This window comes from Aethalodelphis obliquidens, unplaced genomic scaffold (genome assembly GCF_003676395.1).
Source record: "Aethalodelphis obliquidens isolate GAN/ISIS:26980383/991018 unplaced genomic scaffold, ASM367639v1 scaffold34, whole genome shotgun sequence".
Lineage (NCBI taxonomy): Eukaryota > Metazoa > Chordata > Mammalia > Artiodactyla > Delphinidae > Aethalodelphis > Aethalodelphis obliquidens.
This window is the reverse complement of record NW_020837978.1, coordinates 8175717-8188466: the sequence shown is the minus strand read 5'-3', so window position 1 is coordinate 8188466 and position 12750 is coordinate 8175717. Positions and strand designations below refer to the sequence as shown.

At 47.3% G+C, this 12750-nt stretch overlaps 1 protein-coding gene across 3 annotated transcripts in view; it reads left to right on the top strand.

The window, feature by feature from the left end:
* Positions 1–11085, top strand: part of NEDD9 (neural precursor cell expressed, developmentally down-regulated 9) — a 296988-nt gene extending 285903 nt beyond the window's left edge. For all 3 annotated transcript variants that reach the window (XM_027128364.1, XM_027128365.1, XM_027128366.1), the window contains 5 exons: positions 2444–2545; positions 3033–3134; positions 3938–5164; positions 6520–6609; positions 8789–11085. In XM_027128364.1, coding sequence (XP_026984165.1) covers positions 2444–2545; positions 3033–3134; positions 3938–5164; positions 6520–6609; positions 8789–9298 — 2031 coding nt within the window. In that variant the 3' untranslated portion in view covers positions 9299–11085. The remainder of the gene's footprint in view (positions 1–2443; positions 2546–3032; positions 3135–3937; positions 5165–6519; positions 6610–8788) is intronic.
* The last annotated feature ends 1665 nt before the right edge of the window (positions 11086–12750 follow it).

Below are 12750 nucleotides of genomic sequence, written 5' to 3'. Positions count from 1 at the left end.
CCCAAATGTACATCCCCTTAGCTAGACCTTGGTGTTCCTCATAGGCTGAGGTTCAGTAATCCTGGGAAAGTAGAAAGGTTTTTGTGGACTGTGTCAAGCAGGAAGAAAAGGCCTTATGAACCACAAAACTGGATACTTTGTAAGGTACAGAACAGTCAGCACTTTCCTCTGAGGAGAGAACACACAATTGGCATGAAAGTGACCCAAGCAATGGGGTGAGTTGGAGAAGGTCCAAAAGTAGAGGAGGTCCAGCTTCTTTTGTTCTCTGGGGCGTCACAAAGGGGCTCACTCTGTGCCCTGCCTGTGTCTGACCAGATGCACAGCCCCGGTCCCATTTCCACGCCATTTGTGGACCGATGCGAATTGGATAGTAACATCAGGATGCTGGCATCGGGGAAGGTTGTACTTTGTTGGCTTTTTCCCCCTGTGGTTTTTCACCATCTGTTTCTTTTAATGCATAAACAAGGAAAATGACTGGTTTGGAATGCAAAGTTTTTAAAAAACCAGATGACCACAGGCATCCTCTAAATGAGAAAGAGAGAGCACGCGGGGGGTTCTGTGACATTTGTCAGGAAGTGAGACCTTAAATACTGGGAAGCATTAATGCTCCCTGCCAGGGACGATCTGCAAAGGCAGGGCAGAGCCTCGCTGGCGACCCGCCTTCCTGAGGTTGTGCCTTATGTTTACATGTCACCAAGCGCTATTTTCAGATACTAGCACCACCCCATCTATCTCCCAGCCCCGCTCCCTTTTTTCAACTAAAGATGAAACCCGTCTGCTGGCCTTCAGCATAACCAGCCTTGGTTTTCCATTAGCGTTATTACTAACTTGGCAACCTTGGATAGAAGCCACTCTTAGAAACTTGTAGACTGAACAAAAGCTGCGCTGTGAGCAGGTTTTATTAAACAGCCAAAACAGAGAGCTATAAATAGAGGAGCTGATGAGATAGACCAAGAGAAGATGCTTCATTTCTCTCCTGGACAATAGCGAGTGAAGAAAAAAATTATATAAGGGCATTGGGAACACAGTGTATCTTTCTTGAGCAAAGAGCAGCCTGCTTTAAAAAGGAAGATTTGCTCTGCACAGCACAGTAGCCACTTTGTAAACTGGTTCTGTATGTTGCACGCCAACAAACCTTAAAGCAAGAGATTCCTTTTTCAAACCCGAGGCAGTGGCGAGATTGGATGGGATGGTGGCTGCATACTAATCTCGTTTACCTTCATTGCAAGCCATAATCAGCTACAAGCACCAGGGATTTAAAAGCAAATTGAACCCGGGCATTTAGAGCCCCCAGGGAGAAGGGCACTGGTGCATTTGGCTGAGTTCCACCCATTTCGGGGTAAGATGGATATGAGCATTTTTTGCATAGTTTTGCAGGCAGCCTGACGCCAGAGTTTTCACATTAGAGAAAGGATAAAAGATGATGGTTTCTTAGAGAACAACAAACTCTTCCTAATTTGCAGTGTCTGTTCTCACAAATGTCATGAGCAATACTTAGGTGGGTGCTGTTAGCATTCGGGGGACAGGGGTTAGGCAGAAACAAGACCCTAGTCGTTTAGAAGCTTTGGGGGGATTAAATATATTTTCAGAGGAGTTTAAGTTCCAGTCGTTTCTCTACCTGTGCTTAGGACACAATGAAGTGTGTAGATATGAAAATGCGAGCCTGTCGGGTGAGATTTGTTTCATTGACATTGGTTCCAGATGCTCGAGCTGCGATGAGTGTACTTGACTTTTGACATCACTTGGACGTAGGTACCGTCTGGATGTTTGCTTCCCCGGTGGAAATGGGAAAATGATTAGACCTCAGCTCTCTTCCTGGTCGGCTCCCAGACTCAGTATTTCATGTGTTTCATTCGTTAAAATGAAAGCTCCTGCAGGCTTCTAAGGGCAGCGCTGTGTGAACCTTCATAAAAGTACTCTAGTGGCCTATGGAATTTTAGTTATAATCATAATAACGTCAGATGAAGAGGCTTCCTGGGGAAGGTATGAGAGGAATTTTAAGTGGCCAAACTCTATTTACAAATAGTTTCAGAGCCTTTTTTTTTTTTTTAAATGCTGTGCTTTTGATGCTCCAAAGGGTTGATCTAGGACTTTCATGATTCAAACATGATTCTCCTTTCAAGTACCTTTTGGGAATTCAGACTTTATCTGACTAACTTTGAGGTGATCTTGTTACCATGAGGAATGGGGACAGAGGTATTTCAGGGGATGGTTCTTCACTGGGATTCAAGAGGGATTTAAAAGTTTACCGTTGTCTCCTTCCTTTTGTCTCCTCCCTCTTTTTGTGTGTGTGTGTGTGTGTGTGTGTGTGTGTGTGGTGGGTTTTTTTTCTTTCTTTCTTTTTAGTTGGGTGAAAGATGAGGGTGGAGTGTCTGATTAGGAGGCTAGGAGATGCCCTCAGGACTCGGCTTGGAATTTTACCCCCGTGTCTTCCTGTCCACAGGTGATCACGCCGATGAGGACAGGCCACGGCTATGTGTACGAGTACCCGTCCAGATACCAAAAGGACGTCTATGATGTCCCTCCTTCCCAGACCGCTCACGGGGTGCGTACCAGAAATGTGGTCACTGGGGAAGAGGGCGGCTTTGCTTCAGGGCTACAGAGGAAAGGGAAGTTCACAAAATATGTACAGGTCATGGGACGCTTTATTTAGGTTGTCTGTCCAGGGGCCGTTTTAGCCAATGTTTTAAGGTATGTTTTCTGGCTTTGCTTTAGTAGGGCATCGAGGCTTTGATCTAACAAAGCTCTTACTGCTTATCAATTTATCAGGCAGCGTAAAATTTAACCTACAATTTAAAATACAGACAGTGCAGGCAGTTTACCTAAGATCATTTTTATATTCAGTCTAAGTCAAAGAATACAAAATTGAAAAAGAAAAATTCCATCAATCCTTTATTACATAGAATTCAGCCGAAGAGCAAGGGAACACATAACCTGGTAAATAAATCCGTCATTAAAAGCTTAGTACATAAAAAATGACACGTATAAGCCATTTCCGTGCCAGGTAACTCTGGGGGGGTGTTTCTCTTCAGGTGTACGACATCCCACCGTCGTCTGTGAAAGGCCCCGTGTTCTCAGTCCCAGTGGGAGAGATAAAACCTCAAGGGGTCTATGACATCCCTCCTACCAAAGGGGTAAGTGAGCTGCTACAGAGCAGCAAAAAACGTGTGTGTGCGTGTGTGTGTGTGTGTGTGTGTGTGCGCGCGCGTGTGCGTGTGTGTACTGGGATAAACAAACCAAAGAGAAGCAGCTAGCCTTTGTGAGAGTACAGGGAGGGAAGAGAAGGGGGGAGGGAGGAAGAACCGGCAATAAAGATAATTCTAGGAATTCCATATTTAGGGGCCCACACTAAAAAAATGGGGAGTCGGTAAGGAGAGCCAATAAGAAGGTAATCAATTCCGTTTGGCAAGCGACTGCTGTATCTCATATAGCTCACGTTTATATAGGGTGTCACAGCTTACTCAGGCCGTACATATATGGGCTAACGCATCGGACTCATTCTGCCCAGGAAGTACAGTTATCCTGATTCTGCAGATGAGGGAACCGTGTCTCAGAACACTGAAGCGGCTTATTGGGCAGCACAGGGCTGACAGGTCCGGGAGAGACCCTAGGCCTCCTGACGCCTGGCCGGGGCTGCTGATGCATCACCTGCCCTCCCAGCCTGCAGCAGCTGAGGAAGGAGCCCCAGGAGGCGCTCAGCAACGCAGGCCCAGGAGAGCAGCGCAGGCAGGAGGGTTCCACGCAGGGCAGCGTGGAGGCCAGGGGAGGATGCACTTGTCAAAGGGCGGGGGAGGTGAGGGCAGGGAGACGCTTAGGGGTGGAGGGCGAGCGAGAGGGAGGCAGCACCTGGCCCTCATCCTGACGTACTGCTCAGCTTCCGCACCGTCACGTGAGCCAACTGAGCGAATAACAGCTTCGCTCTCCACTTGCTTTTCAGGGATACGCCATTCCACCTCCTGCCTGCAGAGATGAGGCCGGGCTTAGGGAGAAAGAATACGACTTCCCCCCTCCGATGAGACACGCCGGCCGGCCCGACGGCAGACCCGAGGGCGTTTATGACATCCCCCCAGCCGGCACCAAGCCCCTGGGGAAGGACCTTCACGCTAAATATAATGGCGACGCTGCAGCGGAGCTGGCGCCACGGAGACACCAAAGCATTTCCCTGAGCCACCCGGCCCCGCAGCTGCGCCAGCCCGGGGGCTCCCAGAACGACGCCTACGATGTCCCCCGGGGGGTCCAGTTTCTGGCACCACCAGCAGAAGCCGGCGGGAAAGCAAACCTCGAAGAGAGAGACGGGGTTTATGACGTGCCGCTGCGCAACCCGCCGGACGCCAAAGGCTCCCAGGATGTGGTGGACGGCATCAACCGGCTGTCCTTCTCCAGCACCGGCAGCACCATGTCCACGTCCTCCACCACCTCGAAGGAATCTTCGCTGTCTGCCTCCCCGTCCCAGGACAGAAGGCTCTTCCTGGATCCAGACACGGCCATCGAGAGGCTCCACCGGCTGCAGCAGGCCCTGGAGATGGGCGTCTTGGGCCTGATGGCGCTGGTCACCACCGACTGGCGGGGCTACGGGTACATGGAGCGACACGTCAACGAGGTCCGCGCCGCTGTGGACAGGGTGGAGCTGGCCCTGAGGGACTACCTGCACTTCGCCAAGGGGGCCACGGCCAACGCCTCCTGCCTGCCGGAGCCCCCCCTCCACAACAAGATGAAGCGGGAGCTCCAGAGGCTGGAGGACTCCCATCAGATCCTGAGCCAGACCAGCCATGACTTAAACGAGTGCAGCTGGTCCCTGAACGTTCTGGCCGTCAACAAGCCCCAAAACAAATGGGATGACCTGGACCGGTTCGTGATGGTGGCAAAGACAGTGCCAGACGATGCCAAGCAGCTGACCACGACCATCAACACCAACGCGGAGGCCCTCTTCAAGCCGGGCCCTGGCAGCTCGCATGGGAAGAGCGGGCCTGAGAGCATCACGAACTCCGCGGAGTGCCCACACGCCAGCTCCCAGGTACAGCGGCTGCATCCCGGGGACCACAAGGCTCCAGCCTTCAACAAGCCACTGCCCCCAAGCCTGGGCAAGGACCAGCCCCCTGACTGTAGCAGCAGTGACGGCTCTGAACGGAGCTGGATGGATGATTACGACTATGTCCACCTCCAGGTAAAGAACCAGACTCCTACGGCACCTACACTCACATGCAGGGGCCTGGGGCTAATGCCTATAAGGCTGGTAGCTAGACTACCAGAGCCGAGACCAAGATTAATGTTCAGAAACACGATGAATGATTCACAGATTGGAGGCAATGTTGTCCAGTAGGAAGAATACTGGCCTGAGAGTCCTGAGTCCTCTAGACTTTTCCATGACACTGTGTCACCAGCTTCTGTAACCTCATGTCACTGCCTCATTTGCAGAATGAATGAAGTGCAGGGGTGGATCAGATCTGATAGATATGCCTCAGGCGAGCAGGAGGAGACTCCCCAAGTAGGTTAGCGGGCCGCAAATAGACATGCCAGCTCCACTTCTGTTTGCATTTCATGATACGGTTCTGCACGATACTTTATTTGGAAAAAAGAAGTAGGGCGAGGGGTGTTTCACGGTTAAGGAAAAAGATTTGAAAACCTCTGAATTTCTAAGGTCCCTTCAGCTCTATACTGTGTATGTGTGTAGAATTACTCACAGAGAAACTTAACCCCACCATAGGCTGACCTTGAAGAGCACTGGGCATTTGCCAATTGACCTAGAACTTAACGGCATAGGGAAATCGGGCCGTCACAGTCTGTGTCCTCCAGGTGGAAATTCCACCAGGTTGACTCAGGATCCTGACAGCTTTCCCTTCGGGGGATTAAAACATTCTACAAGATCCATTATTTAGAATTTGCTTCACTATCTTATTCTGCCATTCTTTTCATTTGACTGACAGCCGCGAAGTCTCCTGAGGATTATTACACACAGTTCCTTTGCTTACAACTGGGGAGGGGAGAGCAGAGCCACACCTTGTGCTGAAAAGAAGTATGGGGAGACAGTAGACCGAGGCAGTAAACATTGACCTGGCTGGTTGTCCAACTCTGCCTCTTGGGAGATGCTGTAGATGTAGATGTAGGTGTAGAGCTGTAGATGATTGAAAGAAACTAGAAATACAATGTGGACCATGTTTAGACCCCCGTTAGGGGGTTTATGGGTTTGCATATAATCTATTAGAAAAGAGCCCTGAGAAAAAGTACCGCTTACGGAGGTTTGAAGGGGGCCATGGTTAGCCCTCCAAAAACGGTAAAGTGGAGCGGACAGCGTGACACCCCACATGCTAACGGGTTTTAGTTTTCGGTTCGCATGTGCACAGTGACTCTGGAAGTCTGGCCGAGAAGCCCTGCCTGGGGTTCACAGGGCCTAACTGGGCATGCGGGAAATTGCCAAGGCAGCGGAAAATGGAAGCGTATTCACGTGTCTGTCGATGAAACTGTTAGCATAAGCGAATCCTAGTGGTGACGTCATGTTTTCTTTATGTTGGAAAATAACAGGGTAAGGAGGAGTTTGAGAGGCAACAGAAGGAGCTCTTGGAAAAAGAAAACATCATCAAACAGAACAAGATGCAGCTGGAACATCATCAGGTACGTTCGATCAGAACAAAAACTACTTGGTATTGAAAAGATTTCCCACTTAATAAGGAAACTATAACTTCAAAAGATCATGGTTTTGATCCTCCCAGTACACTTTGGCATAAACAAGCTCCAAGGCACATAATAGGGTATAAGAACAAAGAGAAGGTCTATGGCCTTAGTAATCTAGCTGGGTGTACCTGGACCATGTCCAAATACAGTTTTTCCAGGCTAAGCCTGTACATCTAACTTATTAGGACTATTGGGCTAAGGCGGTTGGTCTCAAGGAGTAAGATGCACTCAAGCTGGCCCAAGCAAACAGGTTTTGTAGTAAAGCCACAATAGGGGAATCCGAGAACAGAAAATGAAGCTATAGCCATGTCTTAAGGCACTAGGACTGCCAGTGTCCTCTCCTTCCTGGACCAACTTGGTGTCTCTCTAAGTTGACTTCCTTGGCCTCTATTTTCCGGTAGTTTCCTCTGATTATCTACTCATTTGGTTCCCCTGTAACTTTACAGAACCCACAGCTGGACACTCAAAGCCTTTCCTATATATAGTTTTTCATCTCAGCTTCCTCGCTAATAGCCCCTTCTGTGGTTTATCAAATTCCTTAAAAAAGAGTCTGGGCCATTATCTATCTATCTATCTCCCTCTGTCTCTCTGTCTCTATCATCTCTATCTCTGTCTCTCCCCAAGCCTGTGGCTTGGCTGTTCTTGGTCCAATCTAAGGGGAAGAGGGCAGGATCCAGTGTTTTCAAAATATATCCAAGTCCATTTACTAAGGGCTTTGGGCAAGGCAGTTTCATTCAAAAGTTGGGCATGAGTGGGGCAAATAATAATGGGTATTGCTAATACAAGGGCACAAAAATAACGAGAAATGGATGGAGGATTTATAGGCCTTTTAGGATGAACTGAAATGGCATGTAGGGACATGAAATGGCGCACTGAACTCAGGAAACCAGAGTTCTAATCTGTGCTTTCTGGCCAACCAATCATATGACCTCAGGCAAGTCACTTAACCTCCCTGAACTTCCATTATTTCTCTATAAAATGAGAAAGTCCCTCTCCCCTCCGACCTAATGAGATGACATATTTATGAACATACTTGGAAAAGCATAAGCTGACTGTCTTGAAGCATCGCCCTGTATCTGTTTATGTTTGCTTTGGCATTTGCCCAAGTAAGACTGCAGGGCTTTGGGGAACTTGTTGAAATCATAGTAATTCCTAAGAAGAAAACAGAGTCTACAGAAAAGGAAAGCTCGCTGTGCACTTCTCAGGGGAGAAGCTGGGTGAGGTTAACCCTGCTCAGACTCAACCCTATTTCAGGGCAGAAGACTGAGTCCTAAACTCCGGTCACAGATAGATAGTCCTTGCCTGTAAAAGAGAGCCTCTCCTGACACTTGTTGCAATAGCTGGAAATTATCATCATTGCAGTTTAAATAATCCACCAGCTGGGGGCAGTGAGGAGAGAAGGGAGAAAGCTAACACTGAGTCTGACCTTGTGTGAGGCCCCTTCCTTTCGACCGCTCTGGGGGGCTAAGTGTTATGATGCACAGCCTGCGTTCAGATTCCCTTAGAGAAGTTCTCTTCCACAGTGCACATGTATTCATATGCAGTAGTCTACCCTGTAGTGCTGGATAATAACATTTATAAATCTGGACAGAAAGAGTAGGAGAAATAGAAAAGGGTCATGGATTGTCATTTATCTAAGTGCCTTCAAGGGACAAAAGGCTTTCCCCAGAAGGAGCAAACTGTCAGTGACTGACTTGACGAAGAGATCCCTACGTGTGCTTTTCCCTGGCCACCTCTCAACATGTAATAAACATTTACCTAGCGTCTCCATTATACCAAACACTATTCTAAGCACTTTGCAAATATTAACTCATTTAACCTTCGTAAAGGTGTAGGTAACAGAGCTGGGTTTAAACCCTATGCTGCCTTCCAGCCTGAGGAGAGAAGAGACCCATCGTGTCCAATCACAGAAGTCAGCGCTGGAGGATTCCTTAGGGATCCTCTGTCAGCCCGTACAGTTCACAACTTAGGAAAGCCAGGCGACTGGACAAGCCTTGGCATCTAATAAGCTCCTCACACTGGGATGAAGGTCCCTGCGTTTTAACTGCGAGCCCTGGTTAATTTCCATGTCGGCACATCGCCTCATCCTTAACAAACTCGGCTTTTTCCTTCCCTGCAGCTGAGTCAGTTCCAGTTGTTGGAACAGGAAATCACAAAGCCCGTGGAGAACGACATCTCCAAGTGGAAGCCCTCCCAGAGCCTCCCAAGCACCAGCAGCGGCGTGGGCGCGCAGGACAGGCAGCTGCTGTGCTTCTACTACGACCAGTGTGAGACCCATTACATCTCCCTCCTCAACGCCATTGACGCGCTCTTCAGCTGCCTCAGCTCGGCACAGCCCCCGCGGATCTTCGTGGCGCACAGCAAGTTCGTCATCCTCAGCGCCCACAAACTGGTGTTCATCGGAGACACGCTGACGAGGCAGGTGGCCGCCCAGGACGTTCGCAACAAAGTGATGAACTCCAGCAACCAGCTCTGCGAGCAGCTCAAGACTATAGTTTTGGCGACCAAGACGGCCGCGCTCCATTACCCCAGCACCTCCGCCCTGCAGGAGATGGTCCACCAGGTGACCGACCTGTCCAGGAACGCGCAGCTCTTCAAGCGCTCTTTGCTGGAGATGGCGACATTCTGAGCAGCAAAAGAGAGACTGACTTGGATTACTGAGGAAAACTGGAAATACTCTCTGGTTTTTGTAAATCTTATCTATTTTTGTAGATATTTTATATGAAAATGAAATATTTTAACACTTGATGGGTTAGACGACATTCAGAAATTCAGGGAACTCTGGGGAACTTTTTTTTTCCTGCGTGGTTCTTGTGTACACATCTAAGCATCTAAGACGTCAACTGTACAGAATCCTGTCCGTGTGTGTGTATGACTGTGTGTTCATGTTCGTTCATAGATGTTTGTCTGATACATTCCATTGAAAACCATGAATTAAGAAGCACCTTAGTAAGCACCTCCTAATGCTGCATTTTTTTTTTTTTAGAAAACATACCAGCTGGTTGTAATATTGCTCTACATATACTAGCGATTATTCTGAGCCTGTCACTCCCAAGTCTGGGAAGCACAGTATATTTGCAGGTGTGCACCTTCCAGTAAGGAGGCATGCTATGCCTTGTTTTTGTTGTTGAAACCCCTTCCAAAACTGGCTGTCTTGGGCGCGTTATTGCAAGATGCCTCATTTCTGGTTGAAAAAGCCCTCTTAGAAAGTTTCAGAAAGTATACGTTAATCCAAACTCTGACGTGTTAGGTGCTGGAGGAGTGACACGTGTACTCAGGGGCCATGTCCCCACTTAGGGTTGTTTCAGCATGGAGAGGACGTGTTTCCGCAAGGCTTTTTACTCACTGGCATTTATGAGTGACTCGGCCATGCGATTTTCCAAAGGATGTTTTTAGATTTGCAAAAAAATATATTATTTGCAGCAGGAATTCATAAAGACACATCAGACTATGACCATCCACAAAAGGAAGGATGGGCCCATCTGCCAGTTGTAAGCAGGGGCCTTTCTGACTCTCAACATTCCCTTAGGTGCTACTACCCCATTACCTGAGGAAAACTGGCCAGTTCCTTGATCACCGAAACATTAGAGCCACAGGCCACATCCCACTCTAAGCGAATCCGGTGCTTGATCCTGTAGCCTCCCTAAAACATGCAAATGCAGACCCAGCACTCAGAGCAGCCGTATGGAGCCCATCTAGGCGTCACAGCTCTGTCTGGCCAATTACCCTGTGCACATTGCTCACCACCGTCTCCCAGCTCGGCACAGCATCCGTCCATTCCACAGTCTGTCCTCTCGTACCTGCTGGGGTCGGCACAGCACAAACACACCACAAGCCGTCAGATTCATCACGCATCTTACCCCAGGGGGTGAATGTAGTCACATATTACCAAGTCAAGGAGCAAATTACGGTTTATCAGTCCAGTTTTTATTTAATAATGCTATTCCAGCCGACTGGAAAACATTTTGGTTTGCGATATATGCCTTGACTTAATTGAGCTTGCTTGTTTGAAACAACCAAATCATTGGAACAGGAAAGGATTTAGGCGAGAAGGATGCATGATCTAAGTGGGATACGAAATAAGCAGTGAAACTTACCCTAGAAGTGCTTTTCAGAACCACCGCTCTTGTAGTTCTTGACGTTCTGCTGTGCCAGAAGAAGCTGTATTGTTACAAGAAAGAAAGTGTGCGCGAAGGAAGAAGCAGGTTGCTGAAAATCAATGAAGAGGAGGTTGAAAAGTGTCCTTGTAGATTTCATTGTCTAATGTGCATCTCTTAGGAGGTGACAGACTTGAGCAAAGTGGTGACATTTCACGTGTTCCGAACCAAAATGTTCAATCTGTATCTCTCTCTCCCACATTGTATATACAGGCTGTTTTCAAATCATTAAAATTTTAGATGTCTGTTTTCATAGGCATTGGGTTTTCTTTTTCTGTATTTCTTTCCTTGTCTCAAAATTAAATATTAGCTTATTTCGGCACTCCTAATATAGAAAGTTAAATTATGGAGATTTTATCGATATTATAGATCTGGATTTTTGAGTAAAATTGAATGCTATTTTTTCATTTTGCATCATTTAAGGAAAATTCTGGAATTTGTGAACATTACCAAACCCAAACATCTGGAACAAAGCTGCTCTTCACCAGAAAGCCTCTGTATTTAAATGACGGGTGGAATGATTTCTGCTACCATAATATGGATGTTACTATTCACATGGTTTTAGAATCAAAGGGAATTGCTCGATTCATTCTGGAATGGACATCAAGAAATATTTAAAACTATACTTAATGAAAATAAGAGATTCGTAACCACATAAATTATTTTTAATGCTTGGCCCACTCTTTCACTCTGGTATCCTACTGCGAGTTACAGATAAAGTATCTGAATATACCTTGCATGTACCTTTTTCCCACATCTATAAACATTTTCAAAGAAACTGACAAGGCACTTCTTGGGAAATGGTAAGTCCTTTGAAAAAAACGGCACTAGAACAACTAGATCTCTCCATGGAAAAAGAATGAATATTTACCTTACATCTTACAGAAAAATTAAGTCACATGGACAAAGCCCTAAACGTGAAACTAAAAACTCTCCTACTTCTAGAAGAAAACACAGGGGAAAAATCTTTGTGATCTTAGGAAGACAAGCGTTCCTTAGGTAGAATAAAAAAGCATAAATAATAAAAAAATTGATAAATCGGACTTTATCAAAATTTAAAACTTTTCTAAGAAGACCATTAAGAAAACAAAAAGTTAACCAACAAACCAGGAGAAAATATTTGTACCACATACCTCAGCTAAGGACATGTATCAGAATAAGGAAACAAGTAATTTTTTTTTAATTTATTTATTTATTTTTCACTGTGCTGGGTCTTCGTTGCTGCGTGGGCTTCTCATTGCAGAGGCTTCTCTTGTTGCGGAGCATGGGCTCTAGGCGCGCAGGCTCAGTAGTTGTGGCACGTGGGCTTAGTAGTTGTGTCTCGTGGGCTCTAGAGCGCAGGCTCAGTAGTTGTGGTGCACGGGCTTAGTTGGTCTGCAGCATGTGGGATCTTCCCAGACCAGGGCTCGAACCCATGTCCCCTGCGTTGGTAGATGGATTCTTAACCACTGTGCCACCAGGGAAGTCCCAATAACTAAATTTTTTAACCGGGCAAAAATTTTGAACAGAAACCTCACAAAAGAAGACATGTGAGGGGACTTCCCTGGTGGTGCAGTGGATAAGAGTCCACCTGCTAATGCAGGGATCACGGGTTCAATCCCTGGTCCGGGAAGATCCCACATGCCATGGAGCAACTAAGCCCGTGCACCACAACTACTGAGCCTGCGCTCTAGAGCCCACGAGACACAACTACTAAGCCCGTGAGCCACAATTACTGAGCCCACGCGCCGCAGCTACTGAAGCCCACGCGCCTAGAGCCAGTGCCTCGCAAGAAGAGAAGCCACCAGAATGAGAAGCCCGCACACCGCAACAAAGAGTAGCCCACGCTCACTGCAACTAGAGAAAGCCCACGTGTAGCAATGAAGAACCAACGCAGGCAAAAAATACATAAAATTTAAAAAAAAATAAAAAGGAACCGGTAAAA